Source organism: Balaenoptera musculus, chromosome 9 (assembly GCF_009873245.2).
Source record: "Balaenoptera musculus isolate JJ_BM4_2016_0621 chromosome 9, mBalMus1.pri.v3, whole genome shotgun sequence".
Lineage (NCBI taxonomy): Eukaryota > Metazoa > Chordata > Mammalia > Artiodactyla > Balaenopteridae > Balaenoptera > Balaenoptera musculus.
The window spans coordinates 13,128,744-13,148,262 of NC_045793.1; the positions used below are offsets into that span (position 1 = coordinate 13,128,744).

At 37.5% G+C, this 19,519-nt stretch overlaps 1 protein-coding gene across 1 annotated transcript in view; it reads right to left on the minus strand.

Annotated features, from left to right (window-relative positions):
* LOC118901204 (trypsin-like) overlaps positions 1-19,294 on the minus strand; it is a 49,793-nt gene extending 30,499 nt beyond the window's left edge. The window contains exons 1-3 of the mRNA XM_036864299.1: positions 19,158-19,294; positions 11,531-11,781; positions 10,576-10,712 (exon numbers count right to left, since the gene is read on the minus strand). Coding sequence (XP_036720194.1) covers positions 10,576-10,712; positions 11,531-11,781; positions 19,158-19,213 — 444 coding nt within the window. The 5' untranslated portion in view covers positions 19,214-19,294. The remainder of the gene's footprint in view (positions 1-10,575; positions 10,713-11,530; positions 11,782-19,157) is intronic.
* Between the last annotated feature and the right edge of the window lie 225 nt (positions 19,295-19,519).

Sequence of the window (19,519 nt, forward strand, 5' to 3'; positions counted from 1 at the left end):
AAGTTTTCGTGTTTTCTCTTCTGCAAACCACAGCACATGTAAATGACCTGCTAGATCTGACATCACATCTCTCTTTCTCTCTCCTCTAATCACATTTCTTTTTTCCTTTTTTCCTTTTTTCTATGAATTCTGAATTAATATTTTAGTAATATCTTCAAATATTCTCATTTTTTTCTGGAGCATCTTATCTGCTATTCAGACCTCTTCCCTCCACTGATTTTTTTTAATCAATAATTAAATCTTGAAGCATTTGTTTTTTAATTTCATTATATTAGGTCATATTCTTTTTATAAAATCAGTGTTCTCTAAACTCTGAATGAAAACATAAGTGAGATGTTTTCTAACATTTCCTATGACTTATAATGACTTTATTTCACAGACAGGCATTGGATCTTTTTTTTTCATAATGCTCATCTTATTTTAAGTTATTATATTCTCACACATCCATTGATTTTTTTTTTTTTTTTGCTATATATTAAACTTTGAAGTAGGAGGTTAGCAAGTCTTTTACCCCACATTTGAAGTTGTGATGGGACCTGATAGATGTTGGAAGGGTTAAATATTGTAAGATTTGATGAAGGAAGATGGGGGAAGTATTTTATTTTCTCTGGTTCTGTTTTGCCAGGCTACAGACAACCTGAGCAGAAAGTCTGATCACTGAACATAGTGTTTCTTCTGCCTGGTGCTGTGGCAGCTTGACAGAAATGAAGTCATGTCCTCCCTACCCAATTGAATGACTGTCCTCAGCAGAAGGACTTCTAATTTATTCATTGAGCCACTGCACAATGTGAAAGCCAAGCGTAAGCATCTCCCTAGGATCTCTGCGCTAGAACCTGACAGCCTTCCCACAGGCTCTAAAGCATCCCCTCTCCAAGCTCCAGAGCCACACCTCACCTCCAGGCCATAACTCTTTAGATTAGGGTATATATCATAGAGTTCTCCTAGGGGGTCCTTCTAGTTACTCCCAAAGCAGGCTTATTCTGTGCATTCTGTGAATTCTGGATTGTCACCTTGTCTGAGTGGTAATGTACATTAAAATAACACAGTAGTGGTGATATGTCTGTGAATATAAATTAACTCTATCACAAACTAGGGGGTGGTTAGCTACCATCTGACGTACTAGAGTCATAATTCATACTCCAGGGTGGTTATTAAAGATATGAAGCTTTCTAATCGGGTATTAGTATCTTCAGAAATGGTCTAGCACTTAAAGTTTCCTTACTGAAAACTACAATAGCAAATGTGTTAATTAACATGAAGAATACAACACAAATTTTTAACTGATTAGGAATATTTTGTGGACCCTACAAATGAATAAATTGCAAAAATCCAACAAACCTAGAAGTCTAATGTCATGCTGCAGTGTTCTAAGCACTATGGATGAGCTGCAGTTACAGCAGTGATGAAGAAAGACTCAGCCCTGCTTTCATGATTTCATAGAATCTAGGAGGGAAAGCAAACAATGCATTATCATGCACTTTCCCCTCAAGGATAAAATATGAGACCATATCATGAGACCATAGATAAGGGGCACCTAGAGCCAACTGGGGCAGGGAAGGAGAACTGGCAGGAATATTTTCCTGAAAAAAGTAACATTTAACCTGAGACCCAAAGGATGAGTCAGAATAGTTAAAGAGAGTATACAGGAATATAGGACTTCCCTGGCAGTCTGGTGGTTGAGACTTCACCTTCCAATGCAGGGGGTGCAGGTTCGATCCCTGGTCAGGGAGCTAGGATCCCACATGCCTCACGGCCAAAAAACCAAAACATAAAACAGAAGCAATATTGTAACAAATTCTGTAAAGACTTTTAAAAAATGGTCCACATCAAAAAAAAAAAAAAAAAAAAAAGAGAGAGTATACAGGAATATATATGTGCTTGGGAAAGAGGAGGTGGTTCTATTAGTGCATACCAGCCTGAGTGAGCAGAGGCCCCTAATAAGCCGCTCCTTTAACCCCCTCCTGTCTGGGCGAAGAACAGACGCCCTCAGGTGACCTACATGCAGAGGCGGGTCCAAATCCAAAGCTGAACCCTGGGAGCTGTGCGAACAAAGAAGAGAAAGGGAAATTTCTCCCAGCAGCCTCAGGAGCAGCGGATAAAATCTCCAAAATCAACTTGATGTACCCTTCATCTGTGGAATACCTGAATAGACAACAAGTCATCCCAAATTGAGGAGGTGGTCTTTGGGAGCAACTGTAGACTTGGGGTTTGCTTTCTGCATCTAACTTGTCTCTGGTTTTATGTTTATCTTAGTTTAGTATCTAGAGTTTATTATCATTGGTATATTTGTTTATTGATTTGGTTGCTCACTTCCTTTTTTTTTTCTTTTATATATATATTTTTTGTTTGTTTGTTTTCCTTTTTCTCTTTTTGTGAGTGTGTATGTGTATGTCTCTTTGCGTGATTTTGTTGGTATAGCTTTGCTTTTACCATTTGTCCTACGGTTCTATCTGTCTGTTTTGTTTTTTTTTTTGAGTATACATTTTAGTGCTTGTTATCATTGCTGGATTTGTTTTTTGGTTTGGTCGCTCTCTTCTTTCTTTCTTTTTTTATTACTTTTTAATTTTTTTAATTTATAATAATTTTTTATTTTAATAACTTTATTTTCTTCCTTCCTTCCTTCCTTTCTTTTTTGTCCCTTTTCTTCTGAGCTGTGTGGCTGACAGGGTCTTGGTGCTCTAGCCGGGTGTCAGGCCAGCGCCCCTAAGGTGGGAGAGCCAAGTTCAAGACACTGGTCCACCAGAGACCTCTGGGCTCCAAGTAATATCAAATGGCAAAAGCTCTCCCAGAGATCTCCATCTCAATGCTAAGACCCAGGTCCACTCAATGACCAGCAAGCTACAGTGCTGGACACCCTATGCCAATCAACTAGCAAGACAGGAACACAACCTTACCCATTAGCAGAGAGGCTGCCTAAAATCACACTAAGTTCAGAGACACCCCAAAACACACCACTGGACATGGTCGTGCCCACCAGAAAGACAAGATCCAGCCTCATCCACCAGAACACAGCATCAGTCCCCTCCACCAGGAAGACTACACAACCCACTGAACCAACATTACCCACTGGGGGCAGACATCAAAAACAACGGGAACTACAAACTTGCAGCCTGCGAAAAGGAGACACCAAACACAGTAAGTTAAGCAAAATGAGAAGACAGAAAAATACACAGCAGATGAAGGAGCAAGGTAAAAACCCATCAGACCAAACAAATGAAGAGGAAATGGGCAGTCTACCTGAAAAAGAATTCAGAATAATGATAGTAAAAATGATCCAAAATCTTGGAAACAGAATGGAGAAAAAACAAGAAACGTTTAACAAGGACCTAGACAAACTAAAGAGCAAACAAACAATGATGAACAACACACTAAATGAAATTTAAAATTCTCTAGAAGGAATCAATAGCAGAATAACTGAGGCAAAAGAATGGATAAGTGACCTGGAAGATAAAACAGTGGAAATAACTACCGCAGAGCAGAATAAAGATAAAAGAATGAAAAGAACTGAGGACAGTCTCAGAGACCTCTGGGACAACATTCAATGCACCAACATTCGAATTATAGGGGTCCCAGAAGGAGAAGAGAAAAAAAAGGGACTGAGAAAACATTCTTGAAGAGATTATAGTTGTTAACTTCCCTAAAATGGGAAAGGAAATAATCAATGAAGTGCAGGAAGCACAGAGAGTTCCATACAGGATAAATCCAAGGAGAAACACGCCAAGACACCTATTAATCAAACTATCAAAAATTAAATGCAGGGCTTCCCTGGTGGCACAGTGGTTGAGAATCTGCCTGCCGATGCAGGGGACACGGGTTCGAGCCCTGGTCTGGGAAGATCCCACATGCCGCGGAGCAACTGGGCCCGTGAGCCACAACTACTGAGCCTGCGCTCTGGAGCCCACGAGCCACAACTACTGAGCCTGCACGTCTGGAGGCTGTGCTCCGCAACAAGAGAGGCTGTGACAGTGAGAGGCCCACGCACCGCGATGAAGGGTGGCCCCCACTTGCCACAACTGGAGAAAGCCCTCGCATAGAAACGAAGACCCAACACAGCCAAAAATAAATAAATAAATTAATTAATTAATTAAAATTTTTTTAAAAAATTAAATGCAAAGAAAAAATATTAAAAGCAGCAAGGGAAAAGCAACAAATAACATACAATGGAATCCCCATAAGGTTAATAGCTGATCATTCAGCAGAAACTCTGCAAGCCAGAAGGGAGTGGCAGGACATATTTAAAGTGATGAAAAGGAAAAACCTACAACCAAGATTACTCTACCCAGCAAGGATCTCATTCAGATTCAACGGAGAAACTAAAACCTTTACAGACAAGCAAAAGCTAAGAGAATTCAGCACCACCAAACCAGCTCTACAGCAAATGTTAAAGGAAATTCTCTAGGCAGGAAACACAAGAGAAGGAAAAGACCTACAACAACAAACCCAAAACAATTAAGAAAATGGTAATAGGAACATACATAACAATAACTACCTGAAATGTAAATGGATTAAATGCTCCAACCAAAAGACATAGACTGGCTGAATGGATACAAAAACAAGACCCGTACATATGCTCTCGACAAGAGACCCACTTCAGACCTAGGGACACATACAGACTGAAAGTGAGGCGATGGAAAAAGATATTCCATGCAAATGGAAATCAAAAGAAAGCTGAAGTAGCAATTCTCATATCAGACAAAATACACTTTAAAACAAAGACTATTACAAGAGACAAAGAAGGACACTACATAATGATCAAGGTATCAATCCAAGAAGAAGATATAACAATTGTAAATATTTATGCACCCAACATAGGAGCACCTCAATACATAAGGCAACTGCTAACAGCTATAAAAGAGGAAATTGACAGTAACACAATAATAGTGGGGGACTTTAACACCCCACTTTCACCAATGGACAGATCATCCAAAATGAAAATAAATAAGGAAACACAGCTTTAAATGACACATTAAACAAGATGGACTTAATTGATATTTATAGGACATTCCATCCAAAAACAACAGAATACACTTTCTTCTCAAGTGCTCATGGAACATTCTCCAGGATAGATCATATCTTGGGTCACAAATCAAGCTTTGGAAAATTTAAGAAAATTGAAACTGTATCAAGTATCTTTTCCGACCACAACGCTATGAGACAAGATATCAATTACAGGAAAAAATCTATTAAAAATACAAACACATGGAGGCTAAACAATAAAGTACTAAATAACTAAGACATCACTGAAGAAATCAAAGGGGAAATCAAAAAATACCTAGAAACAAATGACCATGAAAACACAACGGCCCAAAACCTATGGGATGCAGCAAAAGCAGTTCTAAGAGGGAAGTTTATAGCAATACAATCCTACCTCAAGAAACAAGAAACATCTAAAATAAACAACCTAACCTTGCACCTAAAGCAATTAGAGAAAGAAGAACAAAAAAGCCCCAAAGTTTGCAGAAGGAAAGAACTCATAAAGATCAGATCAGAAATAAATGAAAAATAAATGAAGGAAGCGATAGCAAAGGTCAATAAAACTAAAAGCTGCTTCTTTGAGAAGATAAACAAAACTGATAAACCATTAGCCAGACTCATCAAGAAGAAAAGGGAGAAGACTCAAATCAACAGAATTAGAAATGAAAAAGGAGAAGTAACAACTGACACTGCAGAAATAGAAATGATCATGAGAGATCACTACAAGCAACTATATGCCAATAAAATGACAACATGGAAGAAATGGACAAATTCTTGGAAAAGCACAACCTTCTGAGACTGAACCAGGAAGAAACAGAAAATATAAACAGACCAATCACAAGCACTGAAATTGAGACTGTGACGAAAATTCTTCCAACAAACAAAAGCTCAGGACCAGATGGCTTCACAGGCGAATTCTATCAAACATTTAGGGAAGAACTAATACCTATCCTTCTCAAACTCTTCCAAAATATAGCAGAGGGAGGAACACTCCCAAACTCATTCTACGAGGCCACCATCACCCTGATAACCAAAATCAGACACAGATGTCACAAAGAAAGAAAACTATAGGACAGTATCACTGATGAACATAGATGCAAAAATCTTCAACAAAATATGAGCAAACAGAATCCAACTGCACATTAAAAGGATCAAATACCATGATCAAGTGAGGTTTATCTCAGGAATGCAAGCATTCTTCAATATACGCAAATCAATCAATGTGATAAACCATATTAACAAATTGAAGGAGAAGAACCATATGATCATCTCAATAGATGCAGAAAAAGCTGTTGGCAAAATTCAACACCCATTTACGATAAAAACACTCCAGAAAGTAGGCACAGAGGGAACTTACCTCAACATAATAAAGGCCATATATGACAAACCCACAGCCAACATCGTTCTCAATGGTGAAAAACTGAAACCATTTCCACTAAGATCAGGAAAAAGACAAGGTTTTCCACTCTCACCACTATTATTCAACATACTTTTGGAAGTTTTAGCCACAGCAATCAGAGAAGAAAAAGAAATAAAAGGAATCCAAATAGGAAAAGAAGAAGTAAAACTGTCACTGTTCGCAGATGACATGATACTATACATAGAGAATCCTAAAGCTGCTACTAGAAAACTACTAGAGCTAATCAACGAATTTGGTAAAGAAGCAGGATACAAAATTACTGCACAAAAATCTCTTGCATTCCTCTACACTAATGATGAAAAATTTGAAAGAGAAATTAAGGAAACACTCCCATTTACCACTGCAACAAAAAGAAAAAAATACCTAGGAATAAACCTACCTAAGGAGACAAAAGACCTCTATGCAGAAAACTATAAGACACTGATGAAAGAAATTAAAGATGATACAAACAGATGGAGAGAGATACCATGTTCTTGGATTGGAAGAATCAATATTGTGGAAATGACTATACTATCCAAAGCAATCTACAGATTCAATGCAATTCCTATCAAACTACCAATGGCATTTTTCACAGAACTAGAACAAAAAATGTTCAATTTATATGGAAACACAAAAGACCCCGAATTGCCAAAGCAATCTTGAGAAAGAAAAACAGAGCTGGAGGAATCAGGCTCCCAGACTTCAGACTATACTACAAAGCTACAGTAATCAAGACAGTATGGTACTGGCACAAAAACAGAAATACAGATCAATGGAACAGGATAGAAAGCCCAGAGATAAACCCACGCACATATGGTCACTTTATTTTTGATAAAGGATGGAGAAAAGACAGCCTCTTCAATAAGTGGTGCTGGGAAAACTGGACAGCTGCATGTAAAAGAATGAAATTAGAACACTCCCTAACACCATACACAAAAATAAACTCACAATGGATTAAAGACCTAAATGTAAGGCCAAACACTATAAAACTCTTAGAGGAAAACATAGGCAGAACACTCTATGACATAAATCACAGCAAGATCCTTTTTGACCCACCTCTTAGATAAAGGGAAATAAAAACAAAAATAAACAAATGGGACCTAATGAAACTTAAAAGCTTTTGCAAAGCAAAGGAAACTACAAACAAAATGAAAAGACAACCCTCAGAATGGGAGAAAATATTTGCAAATGAATCAACGGACAAAGGATTAATCTCCAATATATATAAAGAGTTCATGCAGCTCAATATTAAAAAAACAAACAACCCAATCCAAAAATGGGCAGAAGACCTAAATAGACATTTCTCCAAAGAAGACAGACAGATGGCCAAGAAGCACATGAAAAGCTGCTCAACATCACTAATTATTAGAGAAATGCAAATCAAAACTACAATGAGGTATCACCTCAAACCAGTTAGAATGGGCATCATCAGAAAATTTACAAACAACAAATGCTGGAGAGGGTGTGGAGAAAAGGGAACCTTCTTGCACTGTTGGTGGGAATGTAAATTGATAGAGCCACTATGGAGAACAGTATGGAGGTTCTTTAAAAAACTAAAAATAGAATTACCATATGACCCAGCAATCCCACTACTGGGCATATACCCTGAGAAAACCATAATTCAAAAAGACACATGCACCCCAATGTTCATTGTAGCTCTATTTACAATAGCCAGGTCATGGAAGCAACCTAAATGCCCATCGACAGACGAATGGACAAAGAAGATGTGGTACATATATACAATGGAATATTACTCAGCCATAAAAAGGAACGAAACTGCGTCATTTGTAGAGACATGGATGGATCTAGAGACTGTCATACAGAGTGAAGTAAGTCAGAAAGAGAAAAACAAATACCGTATGTTAACACATATATATGGAATCTAAAAAAAAAAAATGGTTCTGAAGAACCTAGGGGCAGGACAGGAATAAAGATACAGACGTAGAGAATGGACTTGAGGATGCGGGGAGGGGGAATGGTAAGCTGGGACGAAGTGAGAGAGTGGCATGGACTTATAAACACTAGCAAATGTAAAATAGATAGCTAGTGGGAAGCAGCCGCATAGCACAGGGAGATCAGCTTGGTGCTTTGTGACCACCTAGAGGGGTGGGATAGGGAGGGTGGGAGGGAGATGCAAGAGGGAGGAGATATGGGGATATATATATATGTATAGCTGATTCACTTTGTTATAAAGCAGAAACTGACACACCCTTGTAAAGCGATTATACTCCAATAAAGATGTTATAAAGAAAATGTGTTTTACATTTCAGACACTGAAATTTCTAGAATGCTCAATATTTTATATGAAAATTAACAGGCTTTAAATCAAAATCAGTTTGCTCTATTGAGGATTAATGAAACAATTTGTGGAGAACACAATTTTGGAATGAGAAATAAGTGTCTTTTGGGTGTGCTTGAGAATGAAAGCGTGTGCTCATGAATACATGCATGGCCTAGAAAGTGCATTCAGGGTCATGTATAAAAACTCTCAGGCAAAATCCCCATGAACTCCACTATTTTGTTCTCCTTTAAGAAAGTCTTGTAGGGCTTCCCTGGTGGCGCAGAGGTTAAGACTCCACCCGCCAATGCAGTGGACACGGGTTCGAGCCCTGGTCCAGGGAGATCCCACATGCCGCGGAGCAACTCAGCCCGCACGCCACAACTACTGAGCCTGCGCTCTAGAGCCCGCGAGCCACAACTACTGAGCCCTCGTGCCACAACTACTGAAGCCTGCGTGCCTAGAGCCCATGTTCCACAACAAGAGAAGCCACTGCAATCAGAAGTCCGCGTATCGCAACAAAGAGTAGCCCCCGCTCGCTGCAACTAGAGAAAGCCCGCACACAGCAACGAAGACCCAATGCAGCCAAAAAAATAAATAAATAAAATAAAAAGAAAGTCTTGTGATTTTAAGCAAATAAAAAAGCAGTAAACTGGAAAGAAAATCTATTGGAAGAAACCCATCCTATCATTTATAAAATCCTTGATATTTGTAATATGCATTACAGCCATAGCTCAAAATACAGAAATCCATATTCCAAAATTACACTGACCTTTGTGTGGCCTCAGCAAACCTAAGAAAAATTTGATTCTACAGATCTTTTAAGTATTGATAGATAATGGAAACATTAACTACAACCCCCATACACACACACACACACACACACACTCACACTCACTCTCACTCTCACTCACCCAGGAGACACCTGGTCATTAGAAGAACTGCTAAATCGTCTCATTAATTTTCAGCCAATTACTGTCCAGCTACGTGGTTTGCATCTTGTGCAAACAGACTCCTGGTAGTTATTGTCCCTCATTTCCCCTTGTCTTCTGTGTGCTCAGGATAAAACAGGGAGTATTTTAACAGAAATATCTGACTTGGTAGAATCCAAAAAGCTTCCTGGGTGGACTACACTTCTTGAGACCAGCATTCATGCTTTCAATGTTATAAACACTTATTCATAAGTTGGGAATAAGCAAAGAAACAGTTAAATAAACTAGAGTAATGCTAACACCCAGGAGTCATCAGTGATCTCTTCTGAAACTCCACTCAAGCCTAGATCCTAGGAAAAACTGGGACTGAGATACATAATGTGGTTGCCATGGATCAGCTGGGATGTAAGGGTATCAGTGGAGTACTATATCAGCTTATTTTGTAGAAATAATGTTCTCAATCCATGGAATGTAGCTGGAGATGTCAGTGAAGACAATAGTATGATCTGTCAGAATACATCCAGTTGCCCAAGACATAATTCCTTGTAATTCACCGCCACATGTGGCTGGTGCAGCTGTGGTCACCTGCCAGACAGAGTAGAGGGGATCAGAACTTCCCTCCCACCTGGAAATTTTTCAGCACTGGAACAAAAGGAAAAGCCACTATATCTGCCATGCAAAAGGGCCCAGGATATAATACGGTGGAAGCTTCTTTCCACTGTACTAACTACCCCTACCACCCAATCATCCCTAGACAGAAATTTCAAAATGGTAGCTGGAAGATAGCTTTACACTTCTCAAAAATCCATATCTCTCATCTCTAACATAGGGTGGAGGAGAGAGGGTCATCATTCTTCAGCCCCTTACTCTCTGAGCTCTTAACCTGACTGCAAAATACAGACCCTCGTGAAGGATGAGAGGTAACAGAGACACAAAGACAAAGAGGAAGAGCACAGATTGAGCTTATGGGCAAGTGAGATAAGAAAGGTTACCTGGCATTTATCTCTGCTTATTCCTATGCATCCCATACAGAACATGTCTTCAAGGAACTTTTCACCCAGTAAAGCTTTGCAGATTGAATCAGTGTTCAATTCATTCATAATGCTGTGCAGGTTACTGCCTGGATTTCCTAAGCACAAGAAATAAAGGAGGCTTTCATTCCTATTTGCATTTTCATAAGGTATCTTGCCTCCCTCTCCTTCAGGGCTTCTTTTCAGTTAGAATGGACTGCAGAGGAAGAACTGATGGAACAGACCATGGATTAAACATATCCTCCTGTTCATTTATCATCTTTGAAAGATAATCAGCATCAAGGAGTGGTGCCAACCAAGACACTCCACACATCAAACAAGATCTGAATCCAAGCTCTGCCATCACCAAGTTTATAACCTTGGACAATTAGTTAAATCTCCCTGAGTCTTGGTTTCCTCATTTACAAGATATAAATCCTACGAAAATTTATCTACATGATGTTTGATGATGGCTAAATAATATGTATAGGATGCTTAGTGCCTGGGACGTAGTTAGTGCTCAACAAATGGTAGCTGTTATCACTGTTGTAAGTGATAACCATATCGCTGATAGGCAGGTAAAGGAAAAATATGATTTTTACCAACTTGCAAATTAAGATTCAAAGTTAAAGAATTTGTCAATAACCCTATAATAAATGGCAGAACCAAAACTCAAACATAAATCCCTGAATCCCAGTCCTCTGCAGTGTGTGCCAATGTGATACATACATGCAACACTTTGATTTAGGATTTGATTCCCAAAGCCCTAAAGGAGATTACCGCTTCTAGTCTAAAGAGCTGATATTGTTGCTCTATTTCTACCTTTACACATGTGCTTAAAAATAAGTTCCAATTCCTTCCCCTAACTCCTCAGAGACCCTGAAGATGTGAATATATCCAAGAACACAGCTAATTCTTCTTTTTGACAGTCACTCACCAACAGATTCTTTATTCTCTACCCAGGTGTAAATCAAGCAATCTGGAAATTCCTTTATCTTGGCACTAGGCAACTGAAAAATGCTGGTGGAGAAGAAGGTGAGGGGTATAGACAACTTTATCAGCATAAGATCATTTTTAGGAGAAGTGACAGTGAAGTTTGGGTGAATGATGATCTTCTCATAAGGCAGAATCTCCCCAATAAAGTCTTGAAAACTGTTGGCTCCACCAGTTAAGATGACCTGGAGATCTCTGGAAAATGAAGAAGAGAAAAAATATTGATACTATCACATATCACAAGGCTATTCTTTCTCTCTCGCTCTCTCTCACACACACACACACAAACGCACTTTCCTTCATTTACTGGTATCAAGCAAAAAAAAATTAGTAAGGATATAGAAGATTTGAACTACATTATTAAAACTTTTTATATACTGAACATAAATAGAACCTTCTATCCTAAAATTAGAGAGCACACATTCTTCCAAGCACGCAAGAAACATTTATAAAAATTGACTCCATACAGGCCCAAAAAGTCTCAATTATTTTCAAAGAATCAGTATCACATAGATCACATTCTCTGACCACAAAACAATTAAATTAGAATTCAAAAGATTTTTTCTCTTTTTTAAATTTAAGTATAAATGATTTACAATGTTTCAAGTATACAGCAAACTGATTCAGTTTTATGCATATATATATATATATACACACACATACATATATTCTTTTTCAGATTCTTTTCCATTATAGGTTATTACAAGATATTGAATATACTGATAGTTCCCTGTGCTATACAGTAGGTCCTTATTGTTTATTTTATATATAGTAGTGTGTATCTGTTAATCCCAAACTCCTAATTTATCCCTCCCCTACTTCTCCCCTTTGGTAACCATAAGTTTGTTTTCTATGTCTCTGGGTCTATTTCTGTTTTGTATATAAGTTCATTTGTATCTTTTTTTTAGATTCCACATATAAGCAATATCATATATTTGTCTTTCTCTGGCTTACTTCACTTCTGATAATCTCTAGGTCAATCCATGTTGCAGCAAATGGCAGAATTTCATTCTTTTTTATGGCTGAGTAATATTCCATTGTATGTATATGTATGTGTGTGTGTGTGTATATAAACACATCTTCTTTATCCATTCATCTGTCAAAGGACATTTAGGTTGCTTCCATGTCTTGGCTATTGTAAATAGTGCTGCTATGAACACTGGGATGCATGTATCTTTTAGCATTAGAGTTTTTCTCTTTTGTTGATATATGCCCAGAAGTGAGATTGCTGGGTCATCTGGTGACTCTACTTTTAGTTGTTTTCTTTTAATGTTTTGTTTATTTGTTTGTTTGTTTATTTAGACTGCTCCAGGTCTTAGTTGCAGCATGTGGGATCTTTAGTTGTGGCATGCGGACTTCTTAGTTGTGGCATGCGGACTTCTTAGTTGCGGCATGCAGACTCACTTGCGGCATGTGGACTCTTAGTTGCGGCATGCATGCGGGATCTAGTTCCCCAACCAGGGATCGAACCTGGGGCCCCTGCATTGGGAGTGTGGAGTCCTACCCACTGGACCAACAGGGAAGTCCCTCTACTTTTAGTTTTTTAAGGAACCTCCATACTGCTTTCTATAATGGCTGCACCAATTTACATTCCTACCAACCAACAGTGGAGGAGGGTTCCCTTTTCAAAAGATTTTTTTTTTAATTTGGAAAGTTACCCCCTAAAATTTACCCTCCAAATTCTAAACTTACAAATGAAAGATTTAATCATGTGGAAATTCCATTTTGTTCCTTTTTTATTGAAGTATATTTGATTTATAATATATTAGCTTCAGGTGTACAGCATAGTGATTCAGTATTTCTACAGATTATACTCCATTAATAGTCATTACAAGATAATGGCTATAGGAACTTCCCTAGTGGCACAGTGGTTAAGAATCTGCCTGCCAATGCAGGGTACACAGGTTCAATCCCTGGCCCGGGAAGATCCCACATGCTGCGAAGCAACTAAGCCCATGCACCACAACTACTGAGCCTGCGCTCTAGAGCTTGCGAGCCACAACTACTGAAGTCTGCATGCCACAACTACTGAAGCCCACGTGCCACAACTACTGAAGCCTATGTGCCACAACTACTGAAGCCCACGCACCTAGAGCCCATGCTCCGCAACAAGAGAAGCCACTGCAATGAGAAGCCTGCGTACTGCAACAACGAGTAGCCCCTGCTCACCACAACTAGAGAAAAGCCCACACACAGCAACGAAGACCCAATGCAGCCAAAAAATAAGAATTAATTAATTTTTTAAAGTACAAAAAAAATTTTTTTTTCATTGCATTTGTGTGTTTGTGCAGCAGAATACTGGAGCACATTGCCAAAGGGAAGTAGTTCTTTTTTTTTTTTTATGATAAAGTAGCAGTTACCTAGTTCCTGCAGCCATGTAGGTAACTCCTTATTATTATTTATGTTGGGAAAGAAAAAAAATGTTAATTCCAAGACATGCACATCTGACATCCAGGATGGCATATAAGCTGCCCCTCACTGGCCTACTCCACCTGATATGTAGTGGTTGCCCAGAGACCCATGCTGAGAAGAATCTGGGGCTGCACCTAGGCTCAGCCATAATGAGTGCCCTAGATGCACAGTGATTTTGTCTATCCAGGTGAAAAGCAGCAGGTCCTATGTCAGGTACATGAAGAACCTGTCTTAAATGATGTAGATTTATTGCTTACCTCAGTGAAACTCACTGAAAAAACACAAAATCTTTATTTCATATCTTTGGTATATTTTTGAAGTTAGTAGCACTAAAAGAAGTACTTTTCCATAAGCTGTCAACCTGCTATTTGAATATGGTAAAGAATGAGAGCGAATGCTAGGGTTGCTAATACAGAAAATAGAGAAGTGAAAAAATAGAAATAAAACAAGTATTTAACATTTAAGCATAAAAAAACCGATGATGTAGTACTATAGAAAGATTACCTGTTTCCCCAAGTATTTAATAATGTTTAGACTGCCAACAAAAAATAAAATATCGGGCTTCCCTGGTGGCGCAGTGGTTGAGAATCCGCCTGCCAATGCAGGGGACACAGGTTTGAGCCCTGGTCTGGGAAGATCCCACATGCTGCAGAGCAACTGGGCCCGTGAGCCACAACTACTGAGCCTGCGCGTCTGGAGCCTGTGCTCCGCAACAAGAGAGGCCGCGATAGTGAGAGGCCCGCGCACTGTGATGAAGAGTGGCCCCCGCTTGCCACAACTAGAGAAAGCCCTCGCACAGAAACGAAGACCCAACACAGCCAAAAAAAATAAAATAAATAATTAAATAATTAAAAACAACAACAACAACAACAACAACAACCAAAAAAAAAAAAAAAACTAACTGGCCCACATCAGGGCAGTTTTCTAAAAAATAAAATAAAATAAAATAAAATATCTGTTCTGTGATTTACTTTATTAACTGGCAGTTATTGAACATGCTTTATTTAAAAGTTTTTAGATGCTTCAAATACGTGAAATGATGTAAATCCTTACATTTTTAAAAATTTAGGTAATTATGCTATGCACAAATATGTCTGAGTTCATTGTCTATTTTATTTGCCTGTAAGTTCTTCCAGATAAAATAGCCCTGTGGCATTATAATTGCAACATAAATAACCTATATTAAAATTAACTATATAAACACCATTTAAGGTAACAATAGAATAACTATAAATTTGCACATACAATTTTTGGATTATTTTTCTTATTAAAAGGTACAATGAAAAATGTAAATATACCTGACTAAAATGTAAACCCAGAAAACTTGTCTTCATCTCTTTTAAAGCCAAGACATGACAGAAAAGTTACATTTTCTTTGTAGCTCTGAAGCTGTACATGGCTAATTAATAGTCATATTTTAAACAAGTATATTTTGTGGGCAGGATAAAGGGTCATGAGCATTCATTTCTTTTACTGACAAGTTCCAGTAGAGGCAAATTCTGGCTGTAGGTGTCATTAGGTAAAACAGTGTGTAGAAAGATACAGGAATAGAGGAGACAAATGAGAAAACCCAGAAACAGAATAAAATAAAAAGGTTTGGAGTGTCTACGTAACTTGGTTATGAGGTAGTATTGACAACAGCATTGTTTATTACATCCATGTTATGATTTTTGGGGGGGGGCAGGGCAAGATAAGGCTAATTTTATCTATTTATTTTTTTATACAGCAAGTTTTTATTAGTTATCTATTTTATACATATTAGTGTATACATGTCAGTCCCAATCTCCCAGTTCATCCTACCACCACCACCTACACCCCACTTTCCCCTCTTGGTGTCCCACGACTGGGCATATACCCAGAGAAAACCATAACTCAAAAAGACACATGCACCCCAATGTTCATTGCAGCACTATTTACAATAGCCAGGTCATGGAAGCAACCTAAATGCCCATCAACAGACGAATGGATAAAGAAGATGTGGTACATATATACAATGGAATATTACTCAGCCATAAAAAGGAACGAAATTGGGTCACTTGTAGATACGTGGATGGACCTAGAGACTGTCATACAGAGTGAAGTTAAGTCAGAGAGAGAAAAACAAATATCATATATTAACGCATGTATGTGGAACCTAGAAAAATGGTACAGATGAACCGGTTTGCAGGGCAAAACTAGAGACACAGATATAGAGAACAAACATATGGACACCAATGGGGCAAAGCGGTGGGGGGTGGGGGTGGTGGTGTGATGAATTGGGAGATTGGGATTGACATATATACACTAATATGTATAAAATAGATAATAAGAACCTGCTGTATAAAAAAAAATCTTTAAAATTCTTTAAAAAAAAAGATAGTGGCTATAATTCCCTATTCTATACAATAGACAACAATTGTATAGAACAACTGATATACAACAATATATCCTTGTTGCTTATCCATTTCAAACACAGTAGTCTGTATCTGTTAATCCCATACGCTTAATTTTCCCCTCTCCCCTTCTGTCTCCCCTCTGGTAACCACTAGTTTGTTTTCTGTATCTGTGAGTCTGTTTCTGTTTTGCATATACATTCATTTGTGTTATTTTTCAGATGCCACATATAAGTGACATCATATAGTATTTGTCTTTCTCTGATTTATTTCACTAAGCATAGTATTCTCTAGGTCCATCCATGTTGCTGTAAATGGCAGAACTTCATTTTTTTTATGGCTGAGTAATATCCCATTGTATATATGTACCACATCTTCTTTATCCATTCATCTGTTGATGGGCACTTGGGTTGCTTCCATATCTTGGCTATTGTAAATAATGCTGCTATGAACACTGGGGTACGTGTATCTTTTTAAATTAGTGTTTTCATTTTTTTCTGGATATATACCCAGGAGTAGAATTGCTGGATCATATGATAGTTTTATTTTTAGCTTTTTGAGGAACTCCATAATGTTTTCCACACTGGCTGCACCAACAGTGTATAAGAGTTCCCTTTTCTCCACATCCTCTCCAACATTTGTTATTTGTACATTTTTTGATGATAGCCATTCTGACCGGTGTGAGGTGATATCTCATTGTGGTTTTGATTTGCATTTCTCTAATACTAATACTGACTATCTTTTCATGTGCCTGTTAGCCAACTATATGTCTTCTTTGGAAAAATGTCTATTCAGGTCTTCTGTCCATTTTTTGATTGGGTTGTTTGTTTTTTCGGTATTGAGTTCTATGAGCTGTTTATAATCATGTGGAAATTTCAAAAATTATTTAGAATTTAAACAATAGTGAAAATGGCCCATATCAAAGATGATGGATAGAAAACCCACAAGAGCATATACATAAATTACTAGAAATAGTAAGAGAATATAGCAAAGCAACAAGCTATTAAATCAACTTCTGAATACCAATTGCATTTCCATCCTCACCAATAGACAGAAAATATAATTTTATGCAAGTATGTCAATTAAAATGATAGAAAAATATAAAGCACTTTAGGAATAAACTTAATAAGATATGTACAAGACATGAATGCAGATAATATAAAACTCTTGAAATGCATCAAAGGGAAACATAAATAGAGAGCTATCTCAGATCCATGGCTGGGAACAATCAATATCAGAAAATATCAGTACTTTGCAACTGATATAAAAAGTCAAAGCAATTCCAAATAAATCCCAATAGAGTTTTTCATAGAACTTGACCAGCTGATTTTTTAATTTATGTAAAAGAATTCCTAAGCATTCCTGATGAAGAATAAGATGGTTGGCCAACCATATCACACATCACAAATTATGATAAAGTCATAATTATTAAGGCATTGTGGTCTATAATAAATAAACCAATGGAACAGCAACAAGAGCCCAGAAACTGACCCATATACAGATGGAACTCTGGCAGATGACAGAACAGGTGTTGCAGATCAGTGGGGAAAGAAGGGCCATTGACAAATGATATTTGGATATTTAGCTTACTATCTTTAAAAAATGAAATTGGATCCCTACTTCACATCATTCACAAAAATCAATTCTAAATTATATGAAAATTTAAATATGAAAATCAAAGCTTTAAAATCTTTAGAAGTAAATATAAAGGAATATCTTTCTGATCTTGTGGTCATAAAAGATATTTTCGACTTGGCACAATGCTCAATAACCACAAAGACTGATAATTCAAGTTTTAAACTGAATTATCTTGAAGTTAAGAGCTCTTATTCATCAAAATACACCATAAAAAGAAGATCAAGCCACAGAGTGGAAGATATTTGCAACATATATAACTGACAAACAAGTAATATCTAGAGCATTTATAGAAGTCCTATGAAGCAATATTTTTAAAATTTAACACACAAAATTTTCAAGACATAAAAGAGTTTTTCCCAAAAGAAACATTATTGTCAGAAGGAGAAGGAAGAGGAGGATGGGGGTGGAGGATGTTAATCACCACTACTAGTAAAGGTAACAAAATTAAAATGATAATAAGATATTTGACACTTAATCAGCAAAAAAATTAAAAAGCTTGACAATACCCAGTGTTGGAAGAACTCAGAAATTGCTGGAGGGTGTGTAAAAGTGAACATTTGCATGCTCCATGACCCAGCAATTCCACTCCTAATTATATGCTCTAGTTATATACCAATAGGTGTACTTACAGATATAAACTGATATGTGAAGTGAATATACCAATACACACACACACACACACATACAGAATATGCATCACAGATATATATACAAGAATACTTTCTAAGGTACGTGGTACAAGTACATTTACAGTAACACTGTTCAAAATAGCAGAAAACTAGAAATAACTCAAATGTCTGTCAAGAAAACAATGAACCAGTGTGAATTCACACTGAAGTATAATACAGCAATGAAAAATAAAATACCATCACATCTAACAGTTTTGGATGAATCTTAAAAACATTAAGAACAATTTGCAGGTCTATTTTATATGTATGTAAGATATTATTTTATAACGTAAAACTTTTTTCTTTCCTGACACATTAAACATAAGAACGTGTAGTTAAGTTTTATCCAAGTAGCTGAGCTCCCCTTCACCGTCAAATCGTTAGGATTTCCTGACCAGCACAAGTTTTTTAGAATTTCCACAAGGAGTGTTGAGCCCCAGCCTTGAAGCCTTAACAGAGTAGATTGATCCCCATCACTTACGGTAAGAAGCAGTGTGCTGCCGTTATCACCCACTGAGGAGCAATCAGAGTCCCCATATAGGACTGGTAACTGGATTTCAGGTATAATAAATAGAAAAGATGACATAGGTCTTCAGTGTCTTCAATAACAAATGAAATAACACCTGAAACACAGAGAGAGGAGAATCAGGGATACAACCCAGCTGATTAAAGGAAACTTGGTGTGGCTATGGAGATTTCAAGACACCAGTGTCTGATAATATCAATATTTACCACATTAATCACTTAGCCTACCCATGTGGTACTAGAGTTCCATACTGTACAAACACTGTACTAAGCACTTTAGGTACTCTTAAAATGTTTTTTAATTTTCACAGGAAAAAA